Source organism: Pan troglodytes, chromosome 2 (assembly GCF_028858775.2).
Source record: "Pan troglodytes isolate AG18354 chromosome 2, NHGRI_mPanTro3-v2.0_pri, whole genome shotgun sequence".
NCBI classification, from domain to species: Eukaryota; Metazoa; Chordata; class Mammalia; order Primates; family Hominidae; genus Pan; species Pan troglodytes.
This window is the reverse complement of record NC_086015.1, coordinates 15,038,379-15,059,945: the sequence shown is the minus strand read 5'-3', so window position 1 is coordinate 15,059,945 and position 21,567 is coordinate 15,038,379. Positions and strand designations below refer to the sequence as shown.

The 21,567-nt window shown below is 48.9% G+C and overlaps 1 protein-coding gene across 7 annotated transcripts in view; it reads right to left on the bottom strand.

The window, feature by feature from the left end:
• Positions 1-308: 308 nt before the first annotated feature.
• Positions 309-21,567, bottom strand: part of SLC6A1 (solute carrier family 6 member 1) — a 46,653-nt gene continuing 25,394 nt past the window's right edge. For all 7 annotated transcript variants that reach the window (XM_016940470.3, XM_016940471.4, XM_063806596.1 and 4 more), the window contains 12 exons: positions 20,921-21,021; positions 19,297-19,406; positions 17,151-17,283; positions 14,037-14,171; positions 13,744-13,847; positions 13,261-13,385; positions 10,775-10,887; positions 10,272-10,403; positions 8,276-8,378; positions 5,818-5,918; positions 4,864-5,031; positions 309-2,698 (listed from right to left, as the gene is read on the bottom strand). In XM_016940470.3, coding sequence (XP_016795959.1) covers positions 2,594-2,698; positions 4,864-5,031; positions 5,818-5,918; positions 8,276-8,378; positions 10,272-10,403; positions 10,775-10,887; positions 13,261-13,385; positions 13,744-13,847; positions 14,037-14,171; positions 17,151-17,283; positions 19,297-19,406; positions 20,921-21,021 — 1,430 coding nt within the window. In that variant the 3' untranslated portion in view covers positions 309-2,593. The remainder of the gene's footprint in view (positions 2,699-4,863; positions 5,032-5,817; positions 5,919-8,275; positions 8,379-10,271; positions 10,404-10,774; positions 10,888-13,260; positions 13,386-13,743; positions 13,848-14,036; positions 14,172-17,150; positions 17,284-19,296; positions 19,407-20,920; positions 21,022-21,567) is intronic.

Here is a 21,567-nt window from a genome sequence, read left to right as displayed (position 1 = left end):
TTTAAAAAGATAAAAATGTTGAGGAAAGAATCAGTGAGTGAATGAACGAGCGCTGTTGTTCACTAAATGTGCTCCTGGTCTCCTGTGGTTTTAGATCTTTATTTAGTTGACCCCATGCACAGTGAAAGCACCTCCCTCGTGGAGCACACAATCATTTTCTATGACTTTAAGACTCTGGGGAAGTCCAGCTCCGTTTTGTTGGGTTTTGAGCCCCAATCTCTGCTGGAGAAAAATAGTTCTGTGTGTATGTGTTGTTGTTGTGATGAAAGAGGATATTGTGCCCCCACCCCAAAGAATTGAAGGTCTGATGTTGTATATCATAGAACCTTTATTATTTATCCTCTAAATTCTTAGAAACTTACATAACGCCCGTGCTCTAGTTATGACACCATTTATAGACATTTAAAATGCATCTTCATTTATAAATATTTTACATTTGGTCCATAGAACAGATAATTTTACTAAATAATACTGTATTTTTTAAAACAGGCTCTGTATATACTTTGAATATGTATATATTACATATATTTTTTATATAGAGATAGATTTACTTGGTGTTCTGAGAATAAATCCTTATTGCAAAAAAAGCATATATGATAATACAATATCTTTTTCCCCCCGGGCAAATACTAAAAAAAAGTTACACATATTCACAGTTCTCACAGTAATTGTACAACACTTAATATTGTGCTCTATAAGGTAGGTTTGGATGGAAATCAGTTAGGGGATTTCTTGCCAAACATCTCACTTAGAATTGCTTACAAACATTAAATACACTGCATTTGTCTTAGAGAGACTTGGTCTCAGTTTCACATTGAAGAACAAAGAGAAAGCTGGAAGTCTTCCTGCCCTTAGTCTAAAGGAATTCACACACAGATGGGGAAGTGGGACCATGAGACACAGTGATGGGTTCCTGTCATTCTAAACCTTATCATTTAACAATACGTATGCATTTTGATCATGGATTCACCAGCTGGCACTGGGGATGCCTTGGCAATGAGACTATTTTACAGATGACCTCAGGAAAAGGCTTCAGATTTCCTACACAATATCAAATGAGACCTTACGTGCCACACGTGAGGATGAATGTGCATGTTGTGCGTTCATATGTGTACACATATTTTTTTTTTCTCTACAATAATGTGCTTAATATTCTGAGGGTAATATCTTATTGCAAGAACTGGTATGCTGGTCACTTTCGGATGAGAATGACAAGAGATTAAAAACCCCACAGTCACAGTTATTTACCATAGTTATTAAGGATTAGTCATAAAACACGGCTTGTGAGCTAACTAGCTAAGGAGCTACAGGGCACAATGTACGATTTGCTACGTGGGAACCCATCTTCCTGGCAAATGAGACACGCGGAGCTACTGGAGCTTGCAAGAAACTGTCTTTGCTTGAAGTGCCGCCGCCACCACGGAGCCCAATTCCAGAAAGGAACAAATCATACTTCCCAATGAAGCAGTCTGAATCTCGGAAGCACATTGCGGGGGGTTCTCTGGATTAACACTAGCTCCTCAGTTAGTGGGCTGGGTGGGTTTTAGTGGCAGTGAGGAGACTCCCGCTGAGAAATTTCAAGGAAGGTGAGGCGGCAGCAGCTTGGGGTGGGTGGCAGCGAGGGTGGTAGTTTAAGGAGACCGAAAGATTACTGTGGATCCGTCTTGACTGTCGGACAGATCCTTCACCTTGATTTCCCCTACAACTATTTTGTACTCTGTGAAATTGGGCAGCTTAAGAGAAACTGGAGCTCCGGTATAGGAAGTTTCCCCAGTAGGACCTGAGGCCCCTGGAATGGCGATAAAAAGAGATCAATTGTGCTTGTGGCAGTTTTCCAGCAAGCAGGGCTTGTCTGGACAGATTGCACTGGGCCAGGTCCAATCAGAATGGCCCGGCGAGGAGGGGACAGGGACATCGGGCTGCAGAATGCTCATTCATTCCGGCGGCGGGGACAAGGACGCTCCACAGACTGCAGGAGAAGCGGCCCTGGGAATATCGACTGAGGCCCCTGGGTTTTTTTGTTTTGTTTTGTTTTTTTAATCCAGCTGCCTTGGGAAGGAGAAAACCAAAAACACGAAAGCCAGAGCTCCGCCGGCTTCTGGTACTTAAGAGCAAGCGTTCCCGGGAAGTCCCCATTGTACAAAATGCCCTTTTCCTGTGCATGGAGCAGCGTTCGGAGGGAAAGGAACTCCTGCAAAGTCTGAGATAACAGTCAAGGGTTTCGGCAGTAAGAGAACAGTCAGGAACAGGTTTAAAAGCCAGGAGCACATGTGGTCTTGCTGCATCACACTCCCTGGCGGGATAAAAATGATCTACCGCGGCGATTACCAAGGCCGATCGTGGGATGCTGATGGGGCCTGGATTAAAAAGGTCACCAGCCCGCCAGGTGCCAGAAGCCACCGGGTATCCTTGCCCACGGCAGGGCCCACCCAGGGGTCTAACTGTCCTCCCACCTCCCCTCTCTGCGTGGTGATGGTGTCTGGACTCGCCACTCGAGGTAGGTTGAGATGGAAGGTATCCTCAGACATCAAGTGGTGGTCACACTCAGCCAGGTCGGGGGGTGAGAGTGTCGGGTCGGTGAGTGGCCCCCACCCTAGATGTAGGCCTCCTTGCTGGTGGAGCTGCCCGCCTGGGGCTGCTCAGGACCATTCTCTGGGCGAACGATGTCTTCGCTGGGCTGGACCATGACTTGGATGCGCTGTGGGTACCGGGGAGGAAGGTGTGAGGCTCTCTGGGGAAAATCCCAGCCTGGGATGGTGGGGAACTGGCCGCTTCCCTCTCCTGCTCTCTATTCAAGTGCATCCTGTCTGCTCTGCCTCCAAACTACACCCAGAGTCCAGCCACATCCCCACCTCCTGCACCCCTGCCACTGCCCCACATGGGCCACGCCACAGCCCCTCTCACTTGGGTTATTGCAACAACTCCCAATCAGCCCTCAGCTTCCACTCCCACTTTCATGCTGTCCTCTCACCCCTTCATTCTGTCGTCAACACAGCAGCAGGAGAGTTGTATGAAAACCAGACTCAGATCATGCCCCTGTACTCTTCAGGACCCAATGAAGGCTCCCATTTCACCAAGAGGCAGAGCCAAAGTCCTCCAAGGCCCTACACGACCTGGCCCCTGCCACCTCCCAGTCCTCAGTGTCCTCCCCTCTTCCTCGCACATCCACCTCATCTGCATAGGACTCCTCGACGCCCCGCAAACACAGCAGGCACGCTTCCGCTCCAGGGCGTTTGCACAGGCTGTGCCCTCTGTCTGGCAGAGCCTTCCTCTCAGATAGCGACAGCTCGCTTTCCACTTCCCCAGGTCTTGGCTCAAATGTTTCGCCTTCTCAGTGAGGCCTCATCCGGCACTCCCTAAACACCCTGCCTACTTGATTTTTCTCTATAGTGCTCCTCGCCACCTCACGTGCTTTTATTTTGTTAGTTGCTTATCTTCCTCTCCCTGAACGGGAGCTCCAGGAGGGTGCAATTTCTGCTTATCTTGTTCATGGCTGTGTCCCCAGCACTGACAGTAGTGTCTGGCACATCATCAGGGTTCCATCCATGTGTGCTGAATGGATGGATCCCCTACTGCCTTCGCCATCCTGCCCCGTCAGCTCACACCCTGGCCTCAGGTATGTCTTGGCCCTTCCTACTGCTGGGCCTTTGCACAAGCTGTGCTCTTTTCTGCAAGGGCACCCCCTTAACCTCTTGCCACGCTAAGACCCAGCTGCTGTTTGAGGCTCTCCAGTGGATCATGGAAAATGAAAGCTTTGGACTTGCATTGGGAAGAAAGGGCTGCAAGCCCTAGCTCTGCTCACAGCTTCCTGAGCTGGGAACCTGCTTACTCAACCCCTGTGGTTCCCCAGTTTCTTCATCTGAGGTTGGAGGAAGATGGGCCAGTAACTCCATTGCAGCACATAACCTGCAGCCAGGCTTCCCTGTATCTTGGACCTGAGAGCGCTTCCCCTGGGTCTGGCAGGTGCAGTTCCCAGGGAACTATACTGGACAGCAACTCATCCAGGGCCTTCCGGGGCAGCCCTCACACTCCGACTCTCCACTTCTCCCAGTGGCATCTTTTCAGCCTGCACACACCTCATCAATGAGGCACCTGCCTGGCACCTCCAGCACTTCTTTGCTTCCCTCAAGAATTTAGTGCAATTTAACAAAGTGTGGGCATGGACAGAGAACCCTATGTGATGGTCAGGCCCCTGCTGCAGGCAGCAGGTCTTTTGTGCTTTGTCTTTCTTTGTGGGTAAGACCACATTTTCTCTATATCAACCCTACAAATGAGATCTAGAGTGAGCCCTGGGCAAATGTGATCCCACCCTCCGTCTGTTCCAAGCCCTTCATGACACCCCATTGCTGCCAGGATAAAGTTCAAAGTTCTTGTCCTGGTTTTCAAAGCCCTTCATGATCTGGCTGGACCTTCTTACATCCCAACCTCATCTCTTGTCATGTCCCCTCCTCACACCCCTTTCCACTTTACCTTCCAGCCACACTGATCTCCGTTCAGTTCACCCAATGCAGTTTATACCCCTGGACCTTTGCACATGCTTTCCAACCTCTCCTCCCCTCCCTCTTCTAGAAACATACTTTCTGCTTCTACTTTTAAGTTTGGTTTCTCCCCAGGCCTCTCCTTTGTTATCCCCTCTTCTGGGAAGCCTTCTTTAATCCTCCTTAACCCAAGTAGGGCTAAGGCAGGGCTGTTTGCTCCCACCCCCTTCGCTTTCCCTAATCTCAGTGTCTCTAATACTCTACTGTCATTGGCTATTGACTTGTCTGTTTCCCCAGCTAGACTGTGAGCTTCACAAGGGGTGGGGCTGTGCCTGACACAGTGGGAGAAGGGCACTGGCAATTCGAAGGGTGGGGAAGGGCTTACCTGCTTCAGGGAGCCCTTTAAGGTGAGGAACATGTAGGCCATGTACCCGGGGATGAGGACCATGGAAGACAGAGCCATCAGCCAGCCCACACCCTGGCCCCACTTGGGGAAAACATAGTTTCCCATGGTGAGTGGCGTCATCTGCACAGCACTGAAAATGAACACGCCCTGGAGAGAGTGGAGGGGAGGGAGAGGGAGGAGTCAGTCACCCAGGATGAACCACCCTGAAGCCAGCAGGCTGACTGCCCTCCACCCTCACCCCGAGGCTGACCCTTACAGAGGCCCAAGGTCTTGGGAGTCCTGCACTCAGCACCGCTGCTAGCACATAAGGTGCCTTTGTGCATAATAGAAAAAGACACCCTCTCAGGGAAGATCAGTAGGAAAAGGCAACTCCTCTAGGGAGACTAATTAGAAAAGGGAACCCCTTCCTCCAAGTTCCCCAGCTTCAAAAGCAGAGCAAGGGTGAGGTATCAGCTCCCAGTGTGCCATTGGCAGGGTCCCCTTATGTGGACACAACATATGCAGTGGCTCTGCCCCCACCTCAAGAACCGTGGGTGGCCCCTCCCAGGCCCGCCCCTGCTTCAGCTCCTGCTTGTGGGGATGAGGGACCCTGAGAAGGAGAGTCTCCAAGTGCCAAGAGACTGGGCTTGGTTCGAATCCCAGTGCTGACTAGCTGGGTGATGCTGGCTAGGTGAGCCCCAGATCCTGCAGCGGTAAAGTGGGACAATAATGCCTCCTTTCTGAGGTTTGTGGAGGATGATATAATGTGTCTTGTACCATGCAGGGTGCAGAATAGACGCCCAACAAATGGTAGAGAGAAGTATTATTAAGGAACAGGGTTTCTGGGGGCCTCTCCCACCTGCCTCTGCCTCTAGAGGTTTCTCCCTGGACCTGAGTCCCCCCAGGGCTTGGTCTAGGCTCATCCTAACAGGGCTAGTCAGGCCTTGTTCTTACCGCCACAATGATTGGTGTGAAGAAAGACCAGCAGAGTTTCCACCAGATGCAGGGCCTGGATCCAACCATCTCTTGGATATTGTCATAGAATCGGTTGACACCTGTGACATTGGGAGCAGGAGGGATGGATGAGCTGTGGGTGCTTCAGGGTCAAAGCCTGGTTCTACCACTTTCTCACAGTGTGACCATGGGCAAGTCACCTAACCTCTCTGAGTCTCAGTTTCCTTGTCTGTACCATGGGGGTTATGCTCTGGGGGTCCTCGTTACCAAGTATTTTTCAATAGCCCAATTCTCACAGCAAGTGGGTTGTGTAGGTGAGCAAGTCACTTTAATGTGAAGATATCTACCAACAAAAGGAGACTGACAAGATGATCCCCTCCACCCCTGCCACTCTCAATGTCCCTCCCACTCAACATCTATCCCAGCCATTCCTTCAAAGGCTTTCCTGGGCAGGGGCTGTTTCTCCCTGATGGTCAGATGCTATAAGAAACTGGCAACCTGCCGGACACGGTGGCCCATGCCTGTAATCCCAGCACTTTGGGAGGCCGAGATGGGAGGATCACCTGAGGTCAGGAGTTCGAGACCAGCCTGGCCAACATGGTGAAACTCCGTCTCTACTAAAAATATAAAAATTAGCCAGGTGTGGTGGCAGGCGCCTGTAATCCCAGCTACTTGGGAGGCTGAGGCAGGAGAACTGCTTGAACCTGGGAGGTGGAGGTTGCAGTGAGCCGAGATTGTGCCATTGTACTCCAGCCTGGGGAACAAGAGCGAGACTTCGTCTCAAAAAATAAATAAATAAATAAATAAATAAATAAATAAATAAATAAATGAAAGAAAAAGAAATTGACAATCAATTGCAAAGAACTGCAAATCTCATGAAAAAGAAAAACCCCAAACCCCAAACTGGTGTCTTGAAGTTCACCAGAGCGGCTTCGGGCACTGCTCAAATTATAAGCAGAGTCACTGACCAGTGAGGATCTGACCGTGTTGGAACAGTTAGAGAGAGAAGGTGTTATTGGGAGTGTAAATTAGTGCAACCTCTATGGAAACCAGTACAGAGATTTCTCAAAGAATCAGAAATAGAACCACCATTTGATCCAGCAATCCCACTACTGGCTATCTATCCAAAGGAAAATAAATTATTATATCAAAAAGATATCTGCACTCATGTGTTTATTCACAATAGCAAAGATAGGGAATCAACCTAAGTGTCCATCCATGGATGGCTGGATAAAGGAAATATGGTATACATACACGATGGAATACTATTCAGCCATAAAATAGAATGAAGTCATGCCTATTGCAGCAACGTGGATGAAACTGGAGGCCATCATCTTAAGCAAAACAACTCAGAAACAGGAAGTCAAATACTGCATGTTCTCACTTAAAGGTAGGAGCTAAACACTGGGCACAGGTGGAATAATAGACACTGGAGACTCAGAAGGGTGGGGGAATGGGAGCTGGGGTGGATGATGAGAAATTACTTAGTGGGTAGAATGTACTGCTGGGCGTGGTGGCTTATGCCTGTAATCCCAGCACTTTGGGAGGCCGAGGTGGGCGGATCATGAGGTCAGGAGGTCGAGACCATCTTGGCCAACATGGTGAAACCCTGTCTCTACTAAAATACAAAAAATTAGCTGGGCGTGGTGGCACATGCCTGTAATCCCAGCTACTTGGGAGGCCGAGGTAGGGGAATTGCTTGAACCAGGCAGGCAGAGGTTGCAGTGAGCTGAGTTTGCACCGCTGCACTCCAGCCTGGTGACAGAGCAAGACTCCATCAAAAAAATGAATAAAATAAAATAAATAAAAATAAAAATAAAAAAGAATGTACATTATGTGGTGAGGGTACACTAAAAGCCCAGACTTCACCACTACACAAGATATCCAGGTAACAAAATTGCACTCGTGTCCCTTAAATTTAGACATATAAAACAAACAAAAAAGGGACAATGACAAGGAGGATGAGGTGGCAGATATTGCAAAGGGGGACACAAAATATCATGCTTCTTTAAAAACATTTGCTCTGATGGGACAATCAAAGGTGCAGGAAAGGATGTTGTCATTTTTTACTATCATGCAGTTGGCTCAAGAAACTTAGGCCACAAAATAAACAAAATCAATGTTTCTTTTGTTATTTGTTTTAAGATAGTGCACACTTTTAATTACAGCCTAGATTGTGTTAAATATATAACTTTAAAACTTTAAAAAGTAGTTTTGGTTTCCCTTTTCTGGATAAAATCTCCACTTATTTTAAATGAATTCATTTAACTGCTCTTATATCTTCTAAACATGGGGGACTCCTGGACTAACCTCATTGAATTGTAATGTGAAGAATAAATAAATAAATAAATGTAAGGAGAAGACCTGGGGTTCAAATTGCACTTGTTGAATGATGACTCAAGAAAGGAATGAATGGATGAATGAGTGAATGAATAAGGGATGAGGGGCTGATACTCACCGTAAAACCAGGAAATAGAGACACATTCAAAGAACACGAGGAACAGCAGGCTCATGCCACTGGCAGAGTAGTAGTCAAAGAGTTTGAAGACATAAATACCCCCCTGCAAGATGAAAAGAGGTGAGAACAGGTGCATTGTCCCCGGCGCCCACTGCATCCAGTTCACAGACCACATGGACTCTGGAGGCTGATGGGGCTGGGATTAGGCTTCAGGGTAGATTAGATGAAGCACTGAGGGCTTTGTGACCACGAGAGGATGTGGACATTGACAGTCCGGGCATTGGGAAGGAAATGTCCAGGTGGTAGAGGAAAATGCCAATTTCTGGTAAGGTTGGAGGGCAGAAAGCGGAGTTGGTCACCAAGGCCATCTTTTTACAGTGTAAATCAGTCAGGTCTCTCCCCCTGCTTAAAACCTTTCAGGACTTAAATGAGACAATAATATAACACATAAAAAAGCAGAGAGAGATCTAATCCAATCCCATGCCATCCCATCCCATCCCGTCCCATCCCATCCCATCCCGTCCCATCCCGTCCCATCCCATCCCATCCCATCCCATCCCATCCCATCCCATCCCATCCCATCCCATCCCATCCCATCCCACCCAAATGTCTTGGCCTGCAAGGTCCACATGGGCTGGTTCTTCATCTCCCACCCACTGCCTCACTCCCTCTGCCTCTACCACTCTGGCTTCCCCCGTCCCTCAAATGCCTCAGGGCTTTTGCACCTACTCTGCTCTCTTTCCCCAGATCTTTCTCTGGCTGGCTCTTTCTCATCATTTAAGTCTCAGCTCAACTGTCACTATCTTGGAGAGAGAGACCTCCCTTGACTACCTTGTCTGAGGGAGCGCCCCTCCTGTGCTACTGGCCATTCTCTATGCTGCTGTCCTCTTTTCTCCAGGGCACTTGACACTCTCCAAAATAATCTAATTTGTCTGTCAGTCTTGTCCACCAAAATGTAAGCTCCAAGACAGCAGACATGGTAGTATCTGCCACATTAATTGCCAAATTTCCGGGGTCATGCCAGGCCCATAGTAGGTATTTGACAACTATGAATGAAGGGATGAATGAATACTAACTCTGGAGCAGAACTACATTTGGATCTGGTGGGGGTGGGTGGGGGTGATTTGTGGATTATAAAAATCAGACCCGCAGTGCTGAACTCATGTTGCTAGAGTCGTTTATATTTATTGCACAATTCACCAGCTATGTGAGCATTTCTCATTCATGTCAATACAAAAGAAAAATGGGAATGAAAGAAAGCTTTGGGCAGTGTCAACTTCAAAGGCTCAACTCCAATTTGACTTTCTGGCTAATTTCTGTGGGCCTTTCTTTTCTTTTTCTGTCTTTCTTTCTTTCTTTTTTTTTTTTTTTTGAGACAGAGTTTTTCGCTCTTGTTGCCCAGGCTGGAGTGCAATGGCGCGATCTCAGCTCACTGCAACCTCTGCCTCCTGGGTTCAAGCAATTCTCCTACCTCAGCCTCCCAAGTAGCTGGGATTACAGGCACCTGCCCCAATGCCTGACTAATTTTTGTATTATTTATTTACTTTATTTTATTTTTTTAAGTAGAGATGGGGTTTCACCACATTGGCCAAGCTGGTCTCAAACTCCTGACTTCAGGTGATCCGCCGGCCTCTGCCTCCCAAAGTGCTGGGATTATAGACATGAGCCACCATGCCAGGCCTTCTGTGGGCCTTTCAAAGCTCAATTTCTACATCCCCTCCTCCAAGAAGCAGTCCCTGGTGCTCCGAGTCCAGTTAGGTGCTGCATTCTCTAGCTCTGTCCTATATGTCCTGGCTCAATGTTTGTGTCTCCACCAGCCTGGGAGCCTCTGGAGGGCAGGGACCCCATCTGACTCATTGTTATGTGCCCAGAGCTTGGCACAGAGATGATGCTCAATGAAGGCAGGAAAGGTGGGATACAACAGAGGAGGGGAAAGGAGGCCCTGGGCATGGCCCTGGGCAGTGCTGGGGGAGTGCCAGGTGCTTACTGAGCTTACCTGAGTGATGTTAGAGAGACCGATCAGGTAGGAGATGATGCAGACAGCAGCAATGAAGAGCTCTCTGCGGTTGCGGAGGAGCCTGGGGTACTCATCCACCAGGGCTGTGATGAAGCCCTCCACAGTGCAGAACTTCAGGTGGGAACAGAGGTCAGCCACCTGCAGCAGCCCCAGCCCCAACCCACCCAAAGCCTGGCCCTCTAAGGAAGGACGGGAGGCCCAGCAGCACCGAGCCAGGAGAGCCCAAGGTCCAGCCTGATTCTGCCTGTGACTCACTTTGTGACCTCAGGAGAGTCCCTCCCCTCTGGGCATCAGTTTCCCCTTCTGGAAAATGGAGAAGGTGGCTGAGCTGTTTCCTGAAATTTCATGCAGTGGAACATTCTAGGGACCTGGAATTTTTGGTCATCTTCTTGGCAGCCTAAGAGTTGCCTCCTCTCCTTGTTTACTCGGGGACTGAGGAGTCTGGGGATGGAGAGCTCCTGGGGTGCGGGGGGCACCCTCACCTGGCTGTCAATGCCCAGCATCAGCAGCATGGAGAAGAAGAGGATGGCCCAGAGTGGGGAGATAGGCAGCTGGGTCACCGCCTCTGGGTATGCCAGGAACGCCAGCCCAGGGCCTGAACAGAGAAGGGCAAAAAAGAAGAAAAATAAAAGGTACTCAGCACCTACAGCCTTTCCAGCACACTGCCCATTTTCTAAGCCTTATTTCATTTCATCTTCAGAGTAACCTTTTGAGTGAGTGTTTTCAGCCCCTTTTTCCAGGTGCAGAAAGAGGGTGGGGGATGAGGGGCCATAGTAATTCTGCCTAGAGGCAAGAGGACCAGTGAGGAGCTATGGCCATCATCTCGATGGGGGATGGCATGGCTTGGCCAGTAGTGAGGATAGTGCAGGTGCAGAGAGGCAACCAGATGAGAGATATGTAGGGGGTGGAGGGGCAGGTCCTGGTATTGGCTGGTTTGCAGGATGAGGGTGAGGGAAGAGTCCAGGACAATGCTGAGGTCTCCACCCTTGGCACTGGACGATGGGACCCTTCTGTGATGGGGAGCATGGTGGAGGAGAAGGCTTTGGAGCCTTGTTTGGCATGTGTTGTGTTTGAGTAGTTGGTGGGGGTGTCTAAGAGATCAGGAAATCTTGGAATGAGAAGGAAAGAGATTGTAACCTCCCTGGGTCTGGCTCTGGATGGGGGTGGGGGAATGGTTGGGGAATTGCAGAGAAACGAGATGGTGGCTGCCCTTGAAGGCAAGATTAGAACCGGAGCAGAGAATGCTCCTTTCACGGAACCAGCCCACTTCTTCAAGGGACCAGTCGTGTGGCCTCCATGAGCCTCAGGGGCCTCTGCCCTGCACACAGTGGGTTCCACCCGTTGGCTGCTTGCCTGGCTGTGCAGCGAAGGGCTGTCTGGGGTTTTCCTTGGGCTCTGTGGCATTGATGACTGTGTGGTGAGCAGAGTGGGCATGGCCCACTTGGCAAGAGCATTTTTGGAGCTGAGACAAAAGCATGGATTTAGTAGTCTTTGTAGTATGGTGATGAACATGTCTGAATTGAGCCAAAGTGTTGCGGGAGGTCAGGGACCCCAAACAGAGGGACCGGCTGAAGCCATGGCAGAAGAACATAGATTGTGAAGATTTCATTGACACTAGTTCCCCAAATTAATACTTTTATAATTTCTTACACCTGTCTTTACTGCAATCTCTGAACATAAATTGTGAAGATTTCATGGACACTTATCACTTCCCCAATCAATACTCTTGTGATTTCCTATGCCCGTCTTTACTTTAATCTCTTAATCCCATCATCTTTGTAAGCTGAGGATGAATGTTGCCTCAGGACCCTGTGATGATTGCATTAACTGCACAAATTGTTTAAACAAAATGAAATCTGGGCACCTTGGAAAAAAAACAGGATAACAGTGATGTCCAGGGAACAAGAGAGATAACCTTAACGTCTGGCTGCCTGTGGGCCAGGAGGAACAGAGCCATATTTCTCTTCTTTCAAAAGCAAATATGAGAAATATCGCTGAATTCTTTTTCTCAGCAAGGAACATCCCTGAGAAAGAGAATGCGTCCCTAAGGGGAGGCCTCTGAAATGGCCGCTTTGGGGACGTCTGTCTTTTACAGTTGTAGATAAGGGATGAAATAAGCCCCGTCTCCAGTAGCGCTCCCAGGCTTATTAGGATGAGGAAATTCCTGCCTAATAAATTTTAGTCAGACCGGTTGTCTGCTCTCAAACCCTGTCTCCTGATAAGATGTTATCAATGACAATGTGTGCCCGAAACTTCATTAGCAATTTTAATTTCACCCTGGTCCTGTGATCTCGCCCTGCCTCCATTTGCCTTGTGATATTTTATTACCTTGTGAGCATGTGATCTCTGTGACCCACACCCTATTCATACACTCCCTCCCCTTTTGAAAATCATGAATAAAAACTTGCTGGTTTTACAGCTTCGGGGGCATCATGTGATGTCTCCCCCAGACATCCAGCTTTAAAATTTCTCTCTGTTGTACTCTTTCCCTTTATTTCTCAGACCAGCTGACACTTAGGTAAAATAGAAAAGAACCTACGTGAAATATCGGGGGTGAATTTCCCCCAATACCAAAGTTTATACTCCCAAGGCAAGAGTGGATCTTCTCCCCAAATTGTCCAGGATTGTGCTGGACATGCTAGTATAGCCAAGAGACTCAGAGCCCAGGCTTGGGAGTCAGCCAGACCTGGGCTCCAACTCCAGATCTGCCATCTTTCTAGCTCCATACCCTTAGGAGGTGAGTTTCAGTTTTCTCATCTATGAAATGGGCTAACAATAGCGTGTATTGCAAAGTGTTGAGAAGAATCATGGGTACAGTCCATGTAAAATGCTCAGTGCATTGCCTGGCACATAGGGAGTGCTCAAGGCCAGTGAGCCACAGTGGTGGTGGTAATGGTGATGATGGCAAAGGCCAGCATGGTTAGTGCCTCCATGCCAGGAGCCCGGCCCCACACAGTGTTGCACTGACCTGAGGCCGCCACATCAGCAATGGACCTCTTGGTGACATGGGCCATGAAGCCCACGATGGAGAAGATGACGAATCCTGCGAACATGCTGGTGCACGAATTGATGCAGCAGACGATGATGGAGTCCCTGAAGAGAGGGAGGGGTGGGGTGAGGAGGGTGCAGCTGGCAGAAGGTGTAGCTGCTGGCTGTGGTTATGGAGGGGTGGCCCGGAGGAGGGGGCTGGGAATGGGGCTACACGGTAGGTCCCAGATGCACAGGCCCTAAGAGCAAGCTAGAGGAGGGCAGAGCCAGAAGATCAGGGTCAGGAAAGGGGGACAACAGGAATGTCTGTGTCTCCAGAAGGAGTTAAACAAACGACTGGCTCAGGAAGAGGTTAAGCTGAGAGTGCAAAGTGGCCAAAGAGGGCCCTAACACATGAGTGTGGGATGCGGACTCAAAGGGCTCGGCCAGGAAGGAAGGGGCTCCCACAGCTGTCCTCTCAAACCTGTAGACGTTGTTGTGGAAAGAGTTGTAGCTCCCAAGAGCGATCAGGGACCCCAGGCCCAGCCCGTATGAGAAGAAGATCTGGGTTGCCGCATCCAGCCACACCTATAGGCAGAATTATCAAAGACTGTCAAAAGTAATCACCATAGCCACAGCTACCCAGGAACTTTTCCATGTGCCCACCAGCTCTCCCTGGCAACAAACCTGGTCTACAGTGAGGGTCAGAAAGATGCAAAAGCTTGTCTCAAAGCTGCTAAGTGGTGGCTCAGAATCCGGGCTGGGAGGGGCACTCACCTCGGAGTCGGACAGCTTGCGGAAGTTGGGTGTGATGTAGAAGAGGATGCCCTCCTTGGCCCCGGGCAGCGTCACTCCACGGAAGAACAGGATGATCAGCATGATGTAGGGGTATGTGGCTGAAAAGTAGACCACCTGGGAGGAAAGTGGGTGACTGGTGACCCCTCCTCCTGTACACCCTTGCTTCCTCCTCCCCCATTTCCCCTACATCCATATCTGTTGTGGCTCTGGGCTTGATTCCAGTTCTTCCGCCTCCAGGAAGCCTTCCCAGATCCTTGCTCTCCTTGGCCACTTATCTGAAGCTCCTCCTTGGAGTCTGAGCCAACCAGCTCACATTTGGTTTTTCCCTTCCCCTGTCCCCTCCTATTTTTTGACTTCTAAATTATCCAAGTAATGCATGTGGTGACAGGAAAACTTTTAAATTACATATGCACACACGCATAAAACGAAAGTTCCTTTCACCAGCACCTAGAATGTAAGTTATGTGGGGGGCAGGGCTTGTGTTGTTCACATCCCCATGCCTAGAACAGTCCACCGTATATAGTAGACACTCAAGAATTGTCTGACGAACACATAAATGCAGGGATGTTCCTACTTTAATGCTCCTCTGAAACTCTCCTTTGCAGATGCAATCACATTTTCTTACAAAATGAGGTTCAAATTAGGTACTTGCCTTTCCACGTAACATGTTTAGAGTTAAAAAAAAACGCAGTACATACAGGTTTGTTTCCCATTTTGTTCACTAAACATTGTTTTATTGCCTCATGAACAATTTGACGTTTTAATTGCACAAAACAGTCCCTCAGAAGGTCCTACCATTCTCTTTTAAGCTTCCCCACTGCTATGCATTCAGGTTACCTCCAATTTTATGTGACTCTAAATAACACCACATTAAACACCCCTGTATATAAATCTTCAGCTACAAAATTATTATACCAGTCTTGGGAAAAATTTTTAGAGGTGGAACTACTGAATTAAAAGGAATAAATTCATCACAGGCTTTTGATCCATATTACCTTGTTGCTTTCGAGAAATGGATCTTCACCTGGCATTACAGAGAGTGTCTTCCTGTCACAAGGCCAGCACTGGGTATCATCATTTAAACAATTATTTTTTGCCAAACTGATCATCATTGTCGAAAATTGCATTTCTTTGCTCACTAGTATGGAAGAGCAATGTTCAAGTTTGATGACCTTTGTATCTCAGAGTCTAATGTGAGCCTGTTTCCCATTCAGCATGGACAGTTCACTGGCTTAGCTTCACCTCCCTGACTTGACCCCGAGATTCTGCAGGATTAAGGAAGGCAGCCACAATCCAAGAGAAAACCCATTGTACTTGGAGCTAGGAAAAGGGAATTCAAACTCATCTGTGTCACCCACAAGCTCTGTAACTTAGGGTCAATGTTGTATTTTCTCTTAGCTTCACTTTCTCTTGTCCGGAATCAGGCACAGTCACACCTACTGCTCAGAAAGGTCAGTCACATCAGGACATGCCGCAGGCTTATTATATGTCGCCTTGGTCTCGTACTTCCCTGTGCCTTCCGTGTTCAGCATGAAGCCAGGCACATAGTAGGTATTCAATAAATGCTTGTGGATGGATTGGTTGACATCCTCAATATATGCAGTGAGGGGGCCCTACTCTCTGTCCCCAAGAAGTGGCCAGTCTCCTAATATAGCAGGAACTCTAATTACCACTCCAAAACGATTATAATTGATACTACGTATTGAGTGCTTACTATGTGTAAGGCATATGCTGAGCATTCTACTCATCTCCCTCAGTCTTTGGGACAACCCTGTAAGGTACTGTTATTGTGACCATTGAACAGATGAGGGGACTGAGGCTCAGAGAGATGAAATGGCTTGCTCAAGCACACACAGCTAGAAGCTCAGGGACTGAGATTCAAACCCTTCCAAAGCCCATAAGCCCTATACTTTTCTGCTCCTGAAATTTAGACTGGGAGATACTTGTGCCCTCCTCTGGCGTCCCTAGTCCTAGGAGTGGATCAGAGATACTTTTACACCAGCCTTGGATTTGAGAACCCAGTGGGTCCAGAAGTTCCCACTAGATGAAACTAAGGTAGCTTTTCATCAGCTCTGCCCTGCCCAAGTGTGGAATTTGTTAAGGTTCTGCTTGGTTCGTTTCTACTACTGCTTCTAGAACCTTGCATTCACTTCTTGGGTAGTTCTGACCTTCCTGTCTCCCATCTTATTCAGTACAAATCCCTTCTCTGCCCTTGACTTGCCATAAGATCTGAGATAACACACTTGTCCTCCGGGTTCCCTTCAGGTCAGGGCCAGTGAGAGACTGCCATCTTCTGCCCCCAAGCTCCTGGGGTAGGGCTTGAAAGGGAGAAGAGGTGGAGTAAGGCCAGTTTTCCACCTCCCGGGTGTCCCTGGGCTAGACATCCCAGCTTGGCATTTGCTCTGCACTTGCTGATAATAAAAACAAGAGTAATAACAACTCTCCTTGCTGGGTGCTGAGTGCTTGACAGAAGCACCATCTCATCTGATTATCATAATAAACCAACAGATAAGTATAATTATTAGTCCCGTTTGACAGAGAAGGAAACTGAGTTCCAGGGAGGCAAAGTGACTTGCCTGAGCTCACAGCTAGTAAATGGTGAGGTTGGGATCTTAACTCATGGACTGCTTAATAAGGAGCCTGAGTCTAACCATTAACCTATTCATCTCTGTTGTTCCTCAAGGGTCAGGATGTGAAGCTGTCATCTCTGGAGTTTCTGCACCTAGCACAAGGTTTGGTGCAGAGCAGATGCTCTGGGAAAGTTTGTTCAACAGTCCAGGAGCAACATTTGCCCTCTGTTTTGAGATGACGCTGTTAGGCCCAGTGGAATCCCATGGGACTCGCTGTGAGCTTCGCACTGTGCTGCGTACTTGACTTGCACTATTTCCTTTTATCCTCACAACTGCCCCAGAAGGTAAGGTAATGTTATTATTCCCATTTCACAGTAAAAGAAACGGACACACCGAGTGTTGAAGGGATCTGCTTAATTCAAGGTTGGATGGGACTCCTGGGAGTTGTGGGCAGAGCTTCCTTTGTAGACCTGTTCCTCTATCCAGTGCCCTCCTGTCCCCACTGTGCACATATATCCCTTACCTTTCCAGTCCAGCCAACACCCTTCCAGATACAGAAATACACAAGGATCCAGGCGATGGCCAGCGTGATGGCCAGTGGCCAGCGGATCTGACCTGGCTTATCCAGCCCGTCTGTCATCTGATGCATGTTGCGCCTGGTCAAACAGTGGAGGGAGGAGAAAGTTACACAGAGCTGGTGGGAGCCGGAGTGACCCAGGGGTGCCCAGGGCATGGCCACAGATGATATCCCCGCCCTAGAACTGTGCTGACACTGTCATCACCGTGATTCAACAGGTAGCTGGGGACTGTGAGGCCCATTACACTAATCAGTAGAAAGTGCTGTTTGGTCAAGAGATCAAAGAGAACAGGACCTGCCAGGGCCTTAGTCAGCCACCACTACTGCTCATCTGGATGGCCCAGTGGCCTCCTAGTGGGACCCTGCCTTCAGTTTTGCTCTGTCCCCTCTCTAGCCCCAGAGAGCCTTCTAAATTGCAAGTCTGATCATGTCACTCCTCTGCTTACTGCGATGAATAGCACCCGCTTGTTCTCAGAATGAAGCCCAAACTCCCTGGCCAGCCTTTCAAGGCCCTTGCATCTCTCTCTCCTCTCAGCACTCACTGCAGCTGTTTGCCGGTGCCTGGCCTGACCTCATCTGCCTCCCAGCCTTCACACTATTCCTCTCCAGCACCTGCCTGCCCTGCAGTTTTCTCTTCTAGATGCCACTGCCGACCTGGGCTGGTCCAGGGGACTCCCTGAGGTCCCCGCAGCCCAGCCACCTGGGCTTCCCTCCTCTCCGCATTGGCCGCCTGGTGGTGCCATTGCCTGTCTGCATGTCCGTGCCTGTCATCAGTTGGCACATAGTAGGAGCTCAAGAAGTGTTTACTGAGTAAATGGTTGAATGAAAAGTCCGAACGTGCCTGAGAGCAGCATGCGGGAGATGCCAGAAAGCAGAACCCACCAGAGCAGAATTTGATTTTTATTTGTAAAGAAACAGTGTAACCACAGACATTGGCCATGAAGAGATCAGGCAACTCTGATTCTGACACTGCCTGAGAACAGCTCCTCCTGGGAGCTTATCCAAGGTGCTCTGAAACCTTCTAGACTGCTCCCGGATCCTTCTGAGCTGTCCAGCACGGAAGCTTCCTTCATGCCAGAGAGATTTGGGCCCCAGAACCTCATTGTGTCACATCAGTGACCCCCAACACACATCTCTACAAGGTACTCCCCTGAAGATACAATCAGCACGGCCTTCACTATGGCCAGAGTGTGTGTGCATGTTTATTCCCAGTGACTCTAGGTTCGTAAGTAGATCGGGCTGGTTTTCAGGATGAATCAGGAGGTGGTCGACCTCTCCAGGTGATTCTAATTGGCTGTGCTGGTTATTCCCCTCCGTTTGCCTCTCTGATCCACTCTCCCCCTTGACCACTCTGTGCCAGGCCCCAGGATGCTGACGACTATGGCCACATTATCTGGTCCCCTGCCCTCTGGCTTCTAGCTGGGTTTGACCATTGGGAGGCGCTGGCAGGAGATTAGAGGCAGAGATGTTGGGGAATGTATTCTTCCTGCTGGACCTTGGCTTTGTGAGTAGCTGGGTTTTGCTATCAAAGGTCAGAGTTTGTGTGTCTCATGGCTCTATCTGTGGTCCAACTCTTTTTGGGGAGAAAAGGTCTTCAGCATCCCTTGTGGCTGCCTTAGCCCTGCTACAACTCTGCAAGTATAGTCATGTGTCACTTAACAACGGGGATATGTTCTGAGAAATGCGTTCTTAAGCAATTTTGTTGTTGTGTGCATATCATGGCGTGTACTTGCACAAACCTAGATGGTCTAGCCTGCTACACTCCTATGCCATACGGTGTGGCCTATTGCTCCTAGGCTACAAACCTGTACAGCACATGACTGTACTGAATATTGTACACAACTGTAACACAATGCATTTCGGTACTAGACATGTCTAGACGTAGAAAAGGTAAAGTAAAAATATGGTATTATAATCTTATGGGACCATCGTTGCATATGTGGTCCACTGATGACCAAAATGTCATGATGTGACACATGACTGTAGCCCCTTTATCCACCTCTTCTGTTACCCCTCCGAGGGGCCTCTGTCTCCTGCCGGGCTCTGGCTGACATGCCCCGTCCCTGCCATCCCCTGATGGCCCCATACTCACTCCCAGAACTCCACCACAGCGCTGGTCATGTTGGTGGTGTTGACCATGCTGTAGTTGGAGAAGCAGCGGTCTGTGTTCCAGGGGTTGTCGCACTGTTTCCACGGCAGTGTCTGCAAGGACACAGTCATGAGGACGCATCCTGCTGGGCTCCCAGGGGCTGGCATGAGTGGTCCCAGTGCACCCTGCCCACCCTCATGGTCCCCAAGCCTCCTCACACCTCCCCTTCCCAGCAGCTCTGGGAGGCAAGTAGCATTATGATCCCCATTTGACAGATCAGAGAGGGACCGTGACTTGCTTGAGAATGCACAGCTACTAAGTGCCAGAGCTGAGATTTGAACCTCAACCTGTTCACTGTGAGAACAGCCTTCCAAGCTGCAGCCGGGGCTACTTCCCCACCATGTGACCTTGGGCAAGAGACCTTGCCCATCTAACTCTCACTGCAACGACACCAGCAAACACTTACAGGGCTTGTTCTCTGCCAGGCGCAGTTCTAAGTTCCTTACACATATCTGCTCCTTAATCCTCACAAGAACCCTATGAGGTGGGTTTCACTTTTTGTTTTCTTTCATTTTTTAATTTTGATAAAATACACACAGCATTTACCATCTTAACTATTGGTGACTGTACAGTTCAGAAGCATTAAGTATACCCATAATGTAGCTCCCTGAACCCTGCCACACCTCTGCAAATACAGTCATGTGTCACTTAACAATGGGAGTACATTGTGAGAAATGTATTGCCTAACATTGTCAGCATCCAGCTCCAGAAATTTTTTCATTTTGCAAAACTGCAACTCCACCCACTAAACAACAACTCCTCATCCCCCTACACACAACCCCTGGCAACCATCATTCTACTTTCTGTCTCTATAAATTTGATTACTCTAGGGAACTCATATAAGCAAGATCAAACACTATTTGTATTTTTGTGACCGGCTTATTTCACTTGACATAATATCCTCAAGGTCCATCCATGTTGACGCATGCGTCAGAATTTCCTTCCTTTTAAGGCTGAATTACATTCCATTGTATGTATAGACCACATTTTGCTTACCAATTCATTTATCAGTGAACGCTTGGCTTGCTTCCACCTTTTGCCTACTGTGAATAGTGCTGCTGTGAACAGGAGTGTACAAATATCTCTTTGAGAGCTGCTTTTAATTCTTCAGGTATCTACTCAGAAGCAGAATTGCTGGATCATATGGTAATTCTATGTTTAATTTTTTGAGGAACTGGGGCAGGTTCTAATTTTATTTCCATTTTATAAATGAGGGCACTGAGACTCAGAGAGGTTAAGTCTCTTTTCTGAAGTTGCACAGCTGGTATATAGTAGAGTCAGGATTTGAACCCAGGCTGTCTGTGTCCATATAAAATGTGCTAACAATACCCACTTTAGAGGGGTGTCATGAGGATTGGATGTGAGCCTGCAAGGAGTGCCTGTCTCACAGGAGATGCTAAATTTGTGAGGCTATGGCTGTTGTGGGGAGACCAAGGCCCACAAAAGACAAACCAAGTTCCCCACTCCTGGAGGAATGGCCTTGTCAGCAGAGTGGTGGCCGTGGTGGGCCAAGGGTGGGCTCTGGGTGTGGCTTCTGCTGGATGGGGTGGTCGAAGGGACCACTCACCGTGGTGAAGGAGTTGTACAGGTAGTAAATGGCCCAGGAGATGATGACGATGTAGTAGATGTTCAGCCAGAATGATAGCACAGCAGCCGCAAGGCCCACGCCTGGGAGCGGAACACAGACACGTGTCCATTTAATACGGAATTAACATGAACTGTCGTGGCATGTTCCATGACCTCTACAATCTTATTGATCTCGGAGACAGGCATTACTGAGGACACTGAGGCTAAGAGAGAGGCAGTGACTTGCTGAAGGTCATGTACATCTGACAAGCCAGGGGGCCAGGACTCATGTCTGGGGCCCAGTGCAGACTGGTGGCAGGCAGGGCTGGGGTCTCAGCTTGCCGGACGAGGTGAGGCCCAGGCCCTCGGTCAGTGAGCATGACTCACCATGTATCTACCTGGGTGCCTGTCAGGCACTGAGCACGAGGCAAAGAAAGTCACACCCAGCCCTTGCAGAGGAAATAAATGGGCTAACAGGACAGAGCAGGCTGATGTGCGGGGGACTCTGGATTGGGCCTCTCCACCTCCACCTCCCTAGTTTCTGACCAGCACTGTCATCTGCCACCTGGCCCCTTGCAACAGCCCTCACTCTGCTCAGATATGCACCTGGTGGATGGATATGTGATGTCAGCCCTGGTCTGGGTAGAC